Source organism: Cupressus sempervirens, chromosome 6 (assembly GCF_028749045.1).
Source record: "Cupressus sempervirens isolate cs-2001-9-10 chromosome 6, ASM2874904v1, whole genome shotgun sequence".
Taxonomy (NCBI): domain Eukaryota; kingdom Viridiplantae; phylum Streptophyta; class Pinopsida; order Cupressales; family Cupressaceae; genus Cupressus; species Cupressus sempervirens.
The window spans coordinates 512,471,821-512,487,208 of record NC_143123.1 but is presented as its reverse complement, the minus strand read 5'-3'; the positions used below and the strand labels follow the sequence as shown (position 1 = coordinate 512,487,208).

General features: G+C 32.5%; 1 protein-coding gene and 1 long non-coding RNA gene across 7 annotated transcripts; both read right to left on the bottom strand.

Annotated features, from left to right (window-relative positions):
- Positions 1-780: 780 nt before the first annotated feature.
- On the bottom strand, positions 781-2,495 carry LOC149553272 (uncharacterized). Of its 2 annotated transcripts, XR_016353064.1 has the most exons (4): positions 2,358-2,495; positions 1,468-1,543; positions 1,236-1,281; positions 781-1,116 (listed from the first exon to the last, which is right to left on the bottom strand). It is a non-coding gene; the product is annotated as an uncharacterized LOC149553272 (long non-coding RNA). The 2 variants fall into 2 exon arrangements; XR_016353063.1 differs by lacking the exon at positions 2,358-2,495 and having other exon boundaries at positions 1,468-2,023.
- Positions 2,496-11,927: 9,432 nt separating this feature from the next.
- On the bottom strand, positions 11,928-14,252 carry LOC149553271 (uncharacterized). 5 transcript variants are annotated; one of them, XM_089788741.1, is made up of 4 exons: positions 13,523-14,238; positions 12,629-12,844; positions 12,397-12,442; positions 11,928-12,277 (listed from the first exon to the last, which is right to left on the bottom strand). In XM_089788741.1, the coding sequence occupies exons 2-4, from the start codon at positions 12,764-12,766 to the stop codon at positions 12,135-12,137; spliced, it is 327 nt and encodes a 108-aa protein (XP_089644867.1). In that variant the 5' UTR covers positions 12,767-12,844; positions 13,523-14,238; the 3' UTR covers positions 11,928-12,134. The 5 variants fall into 5 exon arrangements, 1 of the variants encoding a protein (XP_089644867.1); XR_016353062.1 differs by lacking the exon at positions 12,397-12,442; XR_016353061.1 differs by lacking the exon at positions 12,397-12,442 and having other exon boundaries at positions 12,629-12,808.
- Positions 14,253-15,388: the final 1,136 nt, after the last annotated feature.

Sequence of the window (15,388 nt, the reverse complement as noted above, 5' to 3'; positions counted from 1 at the left end):
CATCAAAGTGGCATGTTTTCATTACTTTCCATTTTTATTGTTTCTCTTTGAGAGTGGTTAAATTTGTGTGGTTGTTTTATCAAAATTAGAATTTGATGTCTCTAATGATCTTTAATGATCTTTTTTCATCAAATTATTAGTAAAAAGTAAATATTTATCATAGACAATATACAACTTTACAATTTATTTTACTTTTTTTGAAACTTCTTTGATAGATTTGTATTTAATATGTATTAATAAGTGAAGTGAAAAATAATTTTCTTAAAAGTTGTATCTCATACGAGCTTTTTTATAGTACGATATTTTTTTTATAAAGGATGGAAAAAATGGATGAATATAGTTCAATAGTAGAAATCCTTCCAATAATAAGTATTTTCCAAAAACAAGAATGATTGATTAAGCAATAATATTTAAAAGACTTTTTTTTCATTTAATATTATTAATATTAAATTATGATAGTGCTATTAATAATTTTAAACTTCTAAACTTTCTCTGTAATTTTTATTCCAATAAATTTATCAATATTTATATTTACTATATAAACTTAATATTAATTATTGATTGATTATCAATGAATTCAAATAAATTTCTGTATGTTCCTTTTCCGGTACCATATTTCATAATTGAACTTATCAATAAGCCATTGGCTTAACTTAAGCTCAAGAACTGCTTTGCATATATATTAACAACAAAATAAGGTTGGGTTAGTAAATTATCAAAAAGATTATTGCCCGTTTCAGAGGATGCAACCGTATCTTTGGGCCCTTCCACTCCACAGAATGGCTAGAAATCTAGGAACAGTCTTATATATTTCTGAAGCAAAATCCATACAATTCTCATAATTAATCTGGTCTCTTTGACAGCAATCCGAGCATGGACAGCACAATGGTGAACAAAATAAACTTATCCCTAAATCTATTAAAGCAAACTCCATTCTACAGAAAAATGGTGGACATCCTTGAGTCAAACGACTTCAAAGCTCAAATACAAAGGCTGAAAAACATGCAAGAAAATGGCGGAATAGAAATGGTGATCTATGAGATTGGAAGCATGGAAAACAGCGAGGAATCCTGCTTGCAATTCGCCCTGGCCCTTCTCTTAAAAAATGAATCGCAACTGGTACAAGACATAACAATCTATGATCAAAATCTCTCTGCATCTGAACTTGAAGTCATAAATCATTTCCAATGCCAATGCCATTCAAACACCAGGATAAACGAAGTGGAAAGACCCACCCTGTTCTTCATAAGTGGCTGCAAGTTTTATCTCTGGAATAACATTCTGGAGGCCAATGAAATGCCAGAGCAATTGAACAGGATTGTTATCTTAGGCAATCCACTTAAACAATGGGTCCCCATTTTGCCAAGGAATTTTGGGGAAATCAAATATCCTACAAGAATCATGGAATACAAGAAAGGAAAAATTATTGAATTCTCAATATGCCTGGAAAAGGGGGAGCATTTTAACCTCAATATAGCAGAATGGTGGAGCTTTCATTTTGGCAACGCCGCCATTGACCCGCTTGCGCCAGGTGTGTTACAATCTGACATGGCATTTTTTCAAAATGTCCTCAGATGAAGAACAACCTTACCATTTAGTAAGATGGAGGAAGAAGGTCCAAAGTGCAAGACGTGCTCTTCAAATTAACAAGAAGATCCAAATTTCAAATCCTACTCTTCATATTGACAAAAAGATCCAAAGTTCAAATACTATTTCTGATATTGACAAACAAATATTAAGTACCAATCCTACCCCTCATATTGACAATAAGGTCCAAAGTTCAAATCCTAATCCTCCTATTGACAAGGAGGTCTGTAGTTCAAATTCTAATCTTTGTATCGACAAATTAAGTCTGAATCCTATCTCTCATATTGACAGACAGAATGTGTTAAGTTTGAATCCTATTCATCAGATTGATAAAAAAGATCCAACTTGTATCTCTGCTATTGACAAACAGATCTTAAGTTCAAATCCTATTTCTTATATTGACAAACAAATAATATTAAGTTCCAAACCTACCCCTCACATTGACAAAAAGGGTATTCTAAATTTGTATCCTACCCTCATTCAAAATTGGAATCCTATCCCATATATCGTAAATAAGGTTATCGGTTCGAATCCTGCCCCTAATATTAACAAAATCCCCTGTTTGTCATCGACCCCAGATTTGACAGGGCCTGCGGCCGAAGAAATCAGAATCCGCAAATCCATCGAGGCCTCCATAAACCGGCTGGAGGCCTCGGACTTTTACAAAACATTTAGAGAAACAATGAAAAACCCTAAATTTGTTCAAAATTTTGAAAGACTGAAGCTTACACAGCAACACTCGACGAAAAATTTGGAGAATTTTACATTACCGATTGTCTTGTACGGCGTGGGGAAGATCAAAGATTCGGAAAAGTCCAGGCTGCAATTCTCGCTCGTGATTCTGCTGAAGCGGGATTTTGAATGGGTGGAAGAATTGGCGGTTTGCGAGCCCAATGCGAATCCGACGGAGATCAAAGTTATGCAAGGGTTTGGGTGTAATTGGATCTCAGATAATGAAAAAGGGCTGACATTTGTGCGCAAGCCAACACTATTTTTCATGCCCTGGGTTCCGTTGTATGTGCACAGCCATCTTTATTCTGCAAATTGGGGATCTGATGGATTGAATAAGATGATTGTTTTGGGTAATAGTTTTAAGACGACGACCTCGTCGGTTCCTCAGATCACTTACATTTTCCAGGTCTTACATCGCGATGGAATTGTGTGTGAATTGCCCGTCAGTGGCCAGGGATCTGGCCCTCCAGATGATAGCTCCTATGCTTTCCAATTTCATAGTTGGCATTTCTTCAATTCCTCTGCAAATTCTTCGGATCACGAGAAGATTTCAGTGTCCAGTTCGTTGCATCAGATGTGATTTTTGATCATCTGTGAAAATGAGAGGACAATGAAAAGCTGATCTTGAATATGCTCAGATTGCAAGTATCATTCTCTCAGATGTAATTGTATTTTATTCAATAAAAAGAAAGTATCGTTCTCAAGCACGCGGTATCCTTTTTCCTGTCCGTCTATTGTGAAAGATAGAATAGTTTTGGTCATTAGTTAAAGCACAATTACAAATAAAGAGTCTATTAGGGATCAAATCTTGTTGAGTGAAGACACCATTAAGGGATGAGGCTGGGATCATGCAAAGTGATTTTGAAGGTGATTTTGAGGATGATTTTGACGGCATGGACTCATCCAATTTCTTAATGTTGTTTTTGTAATTAATGCTATCAAATTATTTGTACATTTTCAAATTGATTACTTGAAACATGTGTAATCATTAAAACTAAGTAAAGTGTGGTTGTAGAGTAATAGTTAATGTCTTAGAAAATAGTTGCAAGTGTACTCATTACTTCTTGTCGAAAGTCTTAACCGGTCATTTTTAAAAAACTAAACATCTCATCCACAGTCTAAATATTGATACAAATAATATTCAAAATATTATTATTTATAATATAAACTTTGCCATTTTAAAAAAAAATTCTTTAGAAAGTCGTACTCTTTGTATTTAATTCATTAAATGTCTACTTAGATTCTTCTAATTTACAGGATTAATATTATGACATTCATTTTAACTTTTTTTTAATCAATTGTCAAGAGTAAAATTGACATTAATCTTTTTTGTGTTAAATGAATATAAAAGAAAATTCTAGATTACACAAAATGTATCATTTCTATTTTGGATGGATGAAAAAAAAGAACCTACTATATCAAATATATTGAGACATACCCAAACAAGTGCCACGTAGCCACCATAGTTATAGTTGAAAAAAGCTATTAAATTTATAAAATCTAAACTAATCTAATATACCAAATTCTGAAAATAAAACTTTCCAAATATATCAATACAAATGATAAAGTGAGTGAAATAGTAAAATATGTGATAGTTTATTGTTAACTAAATTAAAAATATATATTTCAATTGTAAAAAGAAAAGATAACACTAAACTATTGATTAAACAATATGAATTCAAAAATTTTAAAAGATTTGTTGTAAAAATTAATTTTGTTTCTATCCTATAATCATTATTAGCGAAGAGGCTCCTTCGGTCTCATAAGAGAGACCTCAAAACTGTGCAACAATCTAATATCTATGTAATTCATACAATTTTTAACAAAAAATAATTAATTAATTAATATTATGAAATGTTTTTAAATTGAAAACCAACCATAACAAGGGGGTTGACCCATTAAACAGTCAAACTAGTGAACCACCAGCAAATTACCACCAACCAAAATTACCCCCTACCACTTTAACACAAAAAAATTGTTCGGAATCACATCAAAAAAAGTGTCAACATACATAACATAACTACTGCCTGTACTAGAACTTATACTACTAAGAAAGCAAAAAAAACAACAACACTACTGCCTTAAACCCAGCAAAGTTCAACAACTAGTAGGAAAAAAACATAAGAAACCAGGAGGAAAGAGCCCTAAGGCTTCTTGGCATCCTTCCTTCCCAAGAGGATTTTAGCCCACTTTTCCACAAGGAAGTAAAACAACATCTTGGAGTCCTCCTTAGTCAAATCACCCTCCTGGTCTTTTGGTAGATGTAATGTGGTAGCAACAGCATGTGTCACCTTGACAATAAATTTCATCAAGAGATGCATTCTTTCCTCCAAGAGCATTGGTTCTCTACCACAGTTCATTGCCAGCCATCTTCTTGACCTCCTCGGTGACCTCCTACTTGTCGCAACAGTAGCCATCCACCTACTTCTTAATGACATCCTACACAATCAGGGGGTTAGGTATAACATTATCTTTAGCAAAAACTCTAACAAGAGAGGAAATCATAATAGGGGAGGGCACTCTGTCCACAATTTATGAGAACTGGTCCCTAGTTAGGTTCACACATCCTAGCCCAATGGTGGTTGAAACATGTGTCATCTCTTTTTTCCCTTTAATCCCATCTCTCGAGCCAGACCTTGAGGAATTAGACACCTCTACTTCCTCCTCCTCCATATTTCCCTTACCAAAATTGAAAGCCTTCTCTTTAATCTTTTTTTTAGGACGATCCACCTCCTCTAAATCCAACTCCTTCTCCTCCTGCTAGGCCCTAGATCTCAGTTTCCTTTTAGCATTGGATTTCACAATACTCCTCGACCTCCTCCTACCACCTCTCCCCTCTTCCTCTGATTCCTCATGTTCCTTCTCTCTCCCTTTATCTGACTTCCCTTTTTTACCTAAGGATTAGGCGAAGGTTGTGGGGTAGGGGCTCTAGGCTTGTGATCCTAAAGGGGACCTATTGGGGACGAGATTTGGGGTGAGCAGGAATATCAATCTCAACAATCCTAGGGGGGACTATGGCAAGATGAAATTGGTAAAGCTGAAACATCAGTCCTTGATGCAGAATGGTATAATGAACACCTTTCCTAATTTTTTCTTTAACATCAATACAACCGTATCCACTAACTCATGTAACAGAAAGAATGTAATGGAAATAAAGTCACAGTGACAAAAATGATTTAGGAGAGGGAAATGACAGTAATAATAGACACTAGACCTCCCTTCCAGAGTTAGGTACTTCATCAACATCAGACAAACTTCGTTCCATGGCTCGGGGAGCTTCTCCCACATAAACCCTCCCCTGTGTCGAATAGGTTCCTCCCCTTCTAGGAAAAAGCGATGTAGACTCACTTCGTCTACCACCTTGTGTCCAAATGTTAATTAAAATAGAATTTTAGCTTACCAATTATTAGTATAGCATTTGGTTGCATAACCATGAAGCTCTCTTTTGTGTTTGCAAAATTTATAATCATTTTTCCTGTCTCTGCGCAGATTCATTCTTTGGAGTTACATGATTCTTGGCTCACATGTTTTGGAGCAGAGATGTTGATTTGGGTGTGGTGTCGAAGCACCTATCAATCATTAAGTTATGTAACTTTTAGAAAATTATTATAGAAGGGTTGAGTAATCGATGAGTAGAACACAACAGAGGAAGATGTGAATACAAAATAACAAGGGTGGTGTAACAAATGGTAATGAATTTTGTTCTATTGTGCATGATACATTAATGAAGTTTTGTTTTGGTTTTACCTGAGTTTTAAGTGGATTGGACTTTGTTTTTATCTATATTCAAGCAATAGAGTTTTATTCATTGTTATTGACTTTTTGTTGTGATTTGAAATCAACCTTAACATAAGACATTAAAGCTGATTCAATTAATTTAACATTAGATTTCATAGTTTGTTTTCAAAAAAAATAAAATTTACCAGTAGGAAGCTATGAAAACTAGTAAGAATTGGGGAGGGTTTGGCTCAAGAATTTCATTGGAGGGTTAAAGAGGTTGAGCTTATGCTAGAAGGAATCATCACCCAATGCTCGAAAGGTCCAGGTTATTTTTAATAAATCTTTGTAATGTTTTTTTTAAAAAATTATATATGTCTTTAAATTCCTAAAGAGGACCAAACAAATTGTTAAAAGCTCAAGTTGCAACTACAACTTTTAACAATGTGCAGTTTGAAATAGAGAATAAAATTCGTGGTGAAGCCTTTAGTGCGAAGGATTGGCTAAAGTGGAGAACAAAACCCTCCATTACAAGATGGCAGTTTTAGTAACAAGAAGAGGGTGATAAGATTGTGCCTTTAAATGTGAAAGAATAGATTAAAGAAGTGGAAGTTGTTATTAGTTTTTCATCAAGATTTATGATAGGAAACACCACATATTCTAAAACTCCAATCATGCATCCTCTAATCTCACCTTTCAGTCTATAAGAAGTGGATAAGGACCTTGATTAGAGGGTATATAGCAATAATTTTTCTCTGTATTATATGTAAATACTCACACTTGTTATGCAACTTGAGTTTAAGAAGATGTTTACCCTCTCTTCTATGCAAGCATTCAAATGTTTATTAAATATATTAGTGGTCATAACAATTGCTCTCAAAATGAAATTATTTTTAAGTTGAAGGAAAAAAAATATTCACAATAAAGAAATACCTTTCAAACTTATCCTTCAGGAAAAATTAGGCTCTTAGGAAATTCCCTTAGAATCTGTAAATTATTCTTACAAGTTAATTTCAAGAAGATGATTTTGGCGAGTGATTTTGAACTTGTAAATGTTTCAATTTGTGCAATGTCAGTACATAGAGTGGAACATAGTGGCAAGTAGAATTCTATATCAAATCATTTTATGCTTACTATCGTATCTTTTAATTAATATGAGACTCGTCAATCACAACCAATTCTTGAAGAAAAAGAAAAAGCTCTTTTAATAGTGGACTTGACTTTAAAATACATTTATTTAAGGTAGTTATCTTTTATTTGAACTTTTAAAATGTTAATGAGAAAATGTATGTTTATATTGTTAAATATTGAAATATTAAAATATTTGATAAGAACATATATTTATATTGTTAATTTTTTTTTAAGATGATTTATTTATGTATTATATATTTTATTTATTTATTTATTCACAATGTGTTTGTCTTTTCTTCACAAATGCATGGAATTTTCATGAATATTTCTTCAGAGGACAAGATAATCTCTAAAATTATTACTGTGTTTACACATATTTGTATAGGTGTTTTGTACACATATTTGCATAGGTGTTTTGATTTCCAACGAGAATTTATTGGATTTAATTTCTCCATTTGAATAGTTTGCACAATATTAAAATTAAATATCCATAGTTGTGCTGTCATTGACTAAAATATTGTTGAGTAGCATTAAAATTCTATTAGATAAAAGAGAGGTCACGAGTAATAAATTTTAGTGATAAAAAGATTCTAATATCTTATTTTGTGAATTTATACAATTTAAAAAATTAATATTTCATGTAAATATTTACAAATGTGATAGGGAGTGAGATTCTCACATTATTCCAATAGTATGTAGAATTTGTTGTGCACCATGTCTAGGAGGCATGTAAGCTTGGGGATGAGATAACAAATCACTCTCATAACAATTTTGTGACTTTTTCTTCATTTCTAAATTGGTCCAAGCTAAACAAAACCACTATTAATTTTTCTTTTAATTTTTTTAATAGAACTAATTAATAGAAATATGTATTTCTTTATTTAAATACATAATGTTTAGAATTTCTTTAAGATCAACACATTTAACAAATTAGATGGTATAAGTGCACAACTTACAAAAATAGTTTTATGACTATTAAAATAAATATTCATTGACGAAAATAAAATATAGATATAATTATTCACATTTAATTCTAAGAACAATAATATATAATAATTACAACAATTTTATCTTTCAATTTTTTTATTTTTTTTATAGATATTTTTCAATCCACTAAGTTATTTTAACTACTTGATATGTGAGCTTATGTCAAGGATACTTCCATGATATTAACATAAAACTCTCTATTGTATCACCTGTGTAATGTAATCTTGATAATGACACATAACTACTCTAAAATAAAGTTGAAATAATATTTGATCAAATTTACTCTAATAATTAATATTTAGTTTAGAGATGGTATCTTTTTTCTCACTTTAGTGAGTGGGCAATTATTATTTTCTTGAGGTTGAGGACCTCTTCAATAGATCAAAAATCTATTAACAAGCAACCAAATTTTCAAATTGATAAATTGGTGTTTATGTCTTAGCGTTTCACTAATGATTAAGTGAAGTTCTTAGCTCAAGCACATCTTTGATGTGGTAGTGAGAGACTCCTAGCTCAAATGCCCTTGGTTGCTCTTTATTTTCCATCATTGAAGAGCTTAAGGGAAAATAAAGTTGTCATTTCTAACTAGATAAGAAAAAAAGTGAAAGCTTATTCTCATATTTTACATTTTTTAATAAATTAATATTTATATAGAATTAAAAGTGTAAGAGCTTCATAGACAAAATATGAGAACTATTGTACTCATAAATACAATAATATAACCATCAAATATGCATACTCCATTTCATAATTCTTAATAAACTTAATATTCATTTTTAAAAAGTTGCTTCACAATAACTACACCTTCCTTATTTAACTTTTACAACTAATTAGAACTTATAATTTGAAAAATGGTAATCGTTAACAAGAAACATCTTTCCATTTATAACTATCATCTTAATTTTTACACTTCAAATTTAAAAAAAACAAATATAATTTGACAACAATATAATTAAGTAAAGGCATTCATTTTACTATAATTGATTGATGTCAACCAAGAAAATTTCACATTTGTTACTCTCATGGTCCCCCATGAATTAAAATAGGGTACGACATATTTAACTAAGAGGTTCTTCAGTCTCATAAGCAAGACCTCTAATCCATGCAACAATTTTTCTATGTAATTTGACAAAAAAATTATTTAAAAAAAATCTCCATATTCTCTACATCATTTTCTTCCCTAACATTCTGGGGACAATTTTTGTTGCAACTTCACATGATGAGAGTTCTACTAAAATGGAACAAACAAAACAAATAATTAGTTATTATTCTCGAGTGGATTAGACTAGTTATAATAAAACATATTTTACCTTTCTTTGGTTGTAACAAACCACCAAAGTTCTTGTATTAGAATGCTTCAAAAGTATTCTTAAATCTTGAACCAATGGCAACTGGAGTATAAGGGATAATGGTGAGAACAAGGAAGACATTGAATCACTGATTCATTAAATCAATTTTAAACTACAACATTGCCAACCTCTTAAAACAACCACTATTGAACAATGTAATGTGTATATATGAGTGTCTCTTATGTATTTATCCTCTTGCTCCAACAATCATTTTCCTGGTGAGTAATGATTTTACTAGATTCAAGATCATCAATTTTATACCTAAAGTGGTAGTTTTCACATTGTGTTTGGTTTAATACTCACAGTTGTGCCTTGAATAGGGCCTTATTAGGCCTTTTTCTTTATCTACTCTTAAATATTAATCAGCATAAAGGGCAATGGTGGAATCATTTCTTTCCTTCAAAGAGAGAGAGAGAGAGAGAGAGAGAGAGAGAGAGAGACCATGGATATAAATATGTGGTCGTGTGAAGGAAGAAATAAAGGAGTAGAGAGAGATGAGATAGAGATATATGGTAATTAGGATTAATTTATGGTGAGATGTGGAGGATAAGTGCAGAATTGGGAGATCAGAGAGATGGGGTAGGGGCAAAAGAGGCAAATGGGGAGAAATAAAATATAACTCTAGTAGGAGGATAATTAGGGATTGTAGAATAGAAAAATGTGTTGATGAGAATGATAGATATTAGGAGGATATATATATATATTGTGTGTGTGTGTGTGTGTGTGTGCATCATCATGATATAGTTGATATAACGAGAGAGGGTGGGCGAGAGAGAGAGAGAGAGAGAGAGAGAGAGAGAGAGAGAGAGAGGTTAAGTTTCATAGAAATAGAGAGAGAAGAGAGAGGGAATAAATAAGAAAATAAAATAATTACAAAATAAAAAATATAAATCTATGATGTAGGGCGTGTGTGTGTGTGTGTGTGTGTGTGTGTGTTTGGGAGAGAGAGAGAGAGAGAGAGAGAGAGAGAGAGAGAGAGAGAGATAAGGTAAATATGTTGGGTAAATAAGGGGTAAGAGATAGTGAGATGAGGAAGAGGAGAGAATGAGAGATAGTGATTAGTTGGAAGAGAGATACACGCATGAGATTAAATGGGAGAAGAAACAGTGACAATTTGTAAGGGACAAAGTGTCAGAGGCTAATTACAAAAGTATAAAGTATCATAAGATAAAATATCACTAATGGGAAGATAAATGAGGTATAGTGAAAAGGAAAATGAATGTGACATAAAATAGATAGTGAGATGAGGTAGAGGAGAGAATGAGAGATAATGATTACTTGAAAGAGACACACACACATGAGATTAAATGAGAGAAGAAATAGTGACAATCTGTAGGGGACAAATTGTTAGAGGGTAATTACAAAAACACAAGGTATCATAAGATAAAATATCACTAATAGGAAGATAGATGAGGTATAGCGAAAAAGAAAATGAATATGACATAAAATAGATAAGTGTGAGAGAGAGAGAGAGAGGGAGAGAGGGTAGGGTGGGGTGGGGCTGAGCTTGGGACATGAGTTAAATACTTAAAGATGGGGTTAGAAATAAAGATACATAAGAGAGAGTTGGAGAGAGTATGTGATAATGTTAAGGGGAAGTGGGGGAGGGGGGGGGGGAGAGAGAGAGAGAGAGAGAGAGAGAGAGAGAGAGATGAGGTAAATATGTTGGGTAAATAAGGGGTAAGAGATAGTGAGATGAGGTAGAGGAGAGAATAAGAGATAGTGATTAGATGGAAGAGAGACACACACATGAGATTAAATGGGAGAAGAAATAGTGACAATCTGTAGGGGACAAAGTGTTAGAGGGTAATTACAAAAACACAAGGTATCATAAGATAAAATATCACTAATGGTTAGATAGATGAGGTATAGCGAAAAAGAAAATGAACATGACATAAAAATAGATATGTTGCAAGAAGGATTTTTATAAAAGATGGAAAAAAATGGATGAACATAGTTGAATAGAAGAAATCCTTTCAATAATAAGTATTTTCTCAAAAGAAGATTTTGCCAAAAATAAGAATGATTGATTAAGAAATAAAATTTAAAAGACTTTTTTATTTTAATATTATTAATATTAAATTATGATAGTTCTATTAATAGTTTTAAACTTCTAAACTTTTTCTGTAATAATAAATTTATAAATATTTATATTTACTATATAAACTTAATATTAATTATTGATTGATTATCAATGAATTCAAATAAATTTCTGTATGTTCCTTTTCCAAGACCATATTTCATAATTGAACTTTTAATTATTGAACTTATCAATTATCCATTGGCTTAACTTAAGCTCAAGAACTGCTTTGCATATATATTGACAAAATAAAGCTGGGTTAGTAAATTATCAAAGGATGCAACGTTATTCTTGGGCCCTTCCATTCCACACAATGGCTAGAAATCTAAGAACATTCGTATATATTTCTGAAGCAAAATCGGTGTCATTGTTTAAAATCTCCGAAGCAAAATCCATACAATTCTCTAAAATACTCATAATTAATCTGGTCTCTTTGATAGCAATCCAAGTCATGGACAGCACAATGGTGAACAAAATAAACTTTTCCCTAAATCTATTAAAGCAAACTCCATTCTACAGAAAAGTGGTGGACATCCTTGAGTCAAACGACTTCAAAGCTCAAATACAAAGGCTGAAAAACATGCAAGAAAATGGCGGAATAGAAATGGTGATCTATGAGATTGGAAGCATGGAAAACAGCGAGGAATCCTGCTTGCAATTCGCCCTGGCCCTTCTCTTGAAAAATGAATCACACCTGGTACAAGACATAACAATCTATGATCAAAATCTCTCTGCATCTGAACTTGAAGTCATAAATCATTTCCAATGCCAATGCCATTCAAACACCAGGATAAACAAAGTGGAAAGACCCACCCTGTTCTTCATAAGTGGCTGCAAGTTTTATCTTTGGAATAACATTCTGGAGGGCAATGAAATGCCAGAGCAATTGAACAGGATTGTTATCTTAGGCAATCCACTAAAACAATGGGTCCCCATTTTGCCAAGGAATTTTGGGGAAATCAAATATCCTACAAGAATCATGGAATACAAGAAAGGAAAAATTATTGAATTCTCAATATGCCTGGAAAAGGGGGAGCATTTTAACCTCAATATAGCAGAATGGTGAAGCTTTCATTTTGGCAACGCCGCCATTGACCCGCAGCAAATCGCTTTGCGCCAGGTCTGTTACAATCTGACATGGCATTTTTTCAAAATGTTCTCGGATGAAGAACAACCTTACCATTCAGTAAGATGGAGGAAGAAGGTCCAAAGTGCAAGACGTGCTCTTCAAATTAACAAGATCCAAATTTCAAACCCTACTCTTCATATTGACAAAAAGATCCAAAGTTCAAATACTATTTCTGATATTGACAAACAAATATTAAGTACTAATCCTACCCCTCATATTGACAAGAAGGTCCAAAGTTCAAATCCTACTCCTGTTGACGAGGAGGTCCGAAGTTCAAATTCTAATCTTTGTATTGACAAATTAAGTCTGAATCCTATCTCTTATATTGACAAACAGAATGCGTTAAGTTCGAATCCTATTCATCAGATTGATAAAAAAGATTCAACTTGTATCTCTGCTATTGACAAACAGATCTTAAGTTCAAATCCTATTTCTTATATTGACAAACAAATAATATTAAGTTCCAAATCTACCCCTCACATTGATAAAAGGGAATTCTAAATTTGTATCCTACCCTTATTCAAAATTGGAATCCTATCCCATACATTGTAAAAAAGGTTATCGGTTCGAATCTTGCCCCTAATATTAACAAACCCCCCTGTTTGTCATCGACCCCTGATTTGACAGGGCCTGCGGCCGAAGAAATCAGAATTCGCAAATCCATCGAGGCCTCCATAAATCGGCTGGAGGCCTCGAACTTTTACAAAGCATTCAGAGAAACAATGAAAAACCCTAAATTTGTTCAAAATTTTGAAAGACTGAAGCTTACACAACAACACTCGACGAAAAATTTGGAGAATTTTACATTACCGATTGTCTTGTACGGCGTGGGGAAGATCGAAGATTCGAAAAAGTCCAGGCTGCAATTCTCGCTCGTGATTCTGCTGAAGCGGGATTTTGAATGGGTGGAAGAATTGGCGGTTTGCGAGCCCAATGTGAATCCGACGGAGATCAAAGTTATGCAAGGGTTTGGGTGTAATTGGATCTTAGATAATGAAAAAGGGCAGACATTTGTGCGCAAGCCAACACTATTTTTCATGCCCTGGGTTCCGTTGTATGTGCATAGCCATCTTTATTCTGCAAATTGGGGATCTGATGGATTGAAGAAGATGATTGTTTTGGGTAATAGTTTTAAGACGACGACCTCGTCGGTTCCTCAGATCACTTACATTTTCCAGGTCTTACATCGCGATGGAATTGTGTGTGAATTGCCCGTCAGTGGCCAGGGATCTGGCCCTCCAAATGATTGCTCCTATGCTTTCCAGTTTCATAGTTGGCATTTCTTCAATTCCTCTGCAAATTCTTCGGATCATGAAAAGATTTCACCGTCCAGTTCGTTGCATTAGATGTGATTTTTGATCATCTGTGAAAATGAGAGGACAATGAAAAGCTGATCTTGAATATGCTCAGATTGCAAGTATCATTCTCTCAGATGTATTTTATTCAATAAAAAGAAAGTATCGTTCTCAAGGACGCGGTATCCCTTTTCCTGCATCTTGATGATATTCTATTTTTTAAAATTTGAGTTCCTGTCTATTGTGAAAAATAGAATACATTTGTTCATTACTTAAATCACAATCATAAATAATCAATGGCTCACAAAGAGTTTACTAGGGATCAAGTCTTGTTGAGTGAAGACATCATTAAGAGATGAGGTGGGATAGTGTCACGATGATTTTGAGGGTGATTTTGACGGCGTGGATGCATCAGATTCCTAAATATTAATTTTATTTTTTATGCTATCAAATTATTTGTACATGTTAAAATTGAGTACTTGAAACATGTGTAATCATTAAAACTAAATAAAGTGTGGTTGTAGAGTAATAGTTAATATCTTAGAAAATAGTTGAAGTGTACTCATTACTTGTTGAAAGTCTTAACCATTGATTTTTTAAAAACTAAACATCTCATGCAAAATCTAAATATTGATACAAATATTATTCAATATATTATTATTTATAATATAAACTTTGTAATTTTTTATATTTTCTTCAGAAAGTCTTACTCTTTGTAAAATTGACATTACATTTTTTATTTTAAATGAATATAAAAGAAAATTCTAGATTACATAAAATGTAACATTTCTATTTTGGATGGATAAAAAAAAAAAGAACCTACTATATCAAATATATTGAAACATACACAAACAAGTGCCACCTAGCCAGCATAGTTATAGTTAGAAAAAGCTATTAAATTTATAAAATCTAAACTAATCTAATGTACCAAATTCTAAAAACAAAACTTTCCAAAAATGATAAAATGAGTGAAATAGTAAAATATGTGAGTTTATTGTTAACTAAATGAAAAAATATATTTCAATTATAAAAAGTAAAGATAACACTAAACTATTGATTAAACAATATGAATTCAAAAATTTTAAAAGATTTGTTGCAAAATTAATTTTTTTCCTATCCTACAGTCATTATTAGCCGAGAGGCTCCTTCAATCTCATAAGAGAGACCTCAAAACCGTGCAACAATCTAATATCTGTGTAATTCATACAATTTTTAACAAAAATAAATAATAAATAAAATTAATTAATTTATATTATGAAATGTTTTTAAATTGAAAGCAACCATAACAAGGAGGCTAGCCCATTAAACAATCAAATTAGTGAACCTCTAGTAGATTACCACCAACCAAAATTACCCCCTCCACTTTAACACAAAAACATTG

Excerpts from the sequence above, each read along its gene's own strand:
- LOC149553271 (XM_089788741.1), bottom strand. The coding sequence starts at position 12,766 with ATGGTAAGGTTGTTCTTCATCCGAGAACATTTTGAAAAAATGCCATGT. Across the intron at positions 12,443-12,628 it reads CACCATTCTGCTATATTGAG|AATGTTATTCCAAAGATAAA; the intron begins GTTAAAATGCTC and ends ATTGCCCTCCAG. Across the intron at positions 12,278-12,396 it reads AGCCACTTATGAAGAACAGG|GTGTGATTCATTTTTCAAGA; the intron begins GTGGGTCTTTCC and ends GTCTTGTACCAG.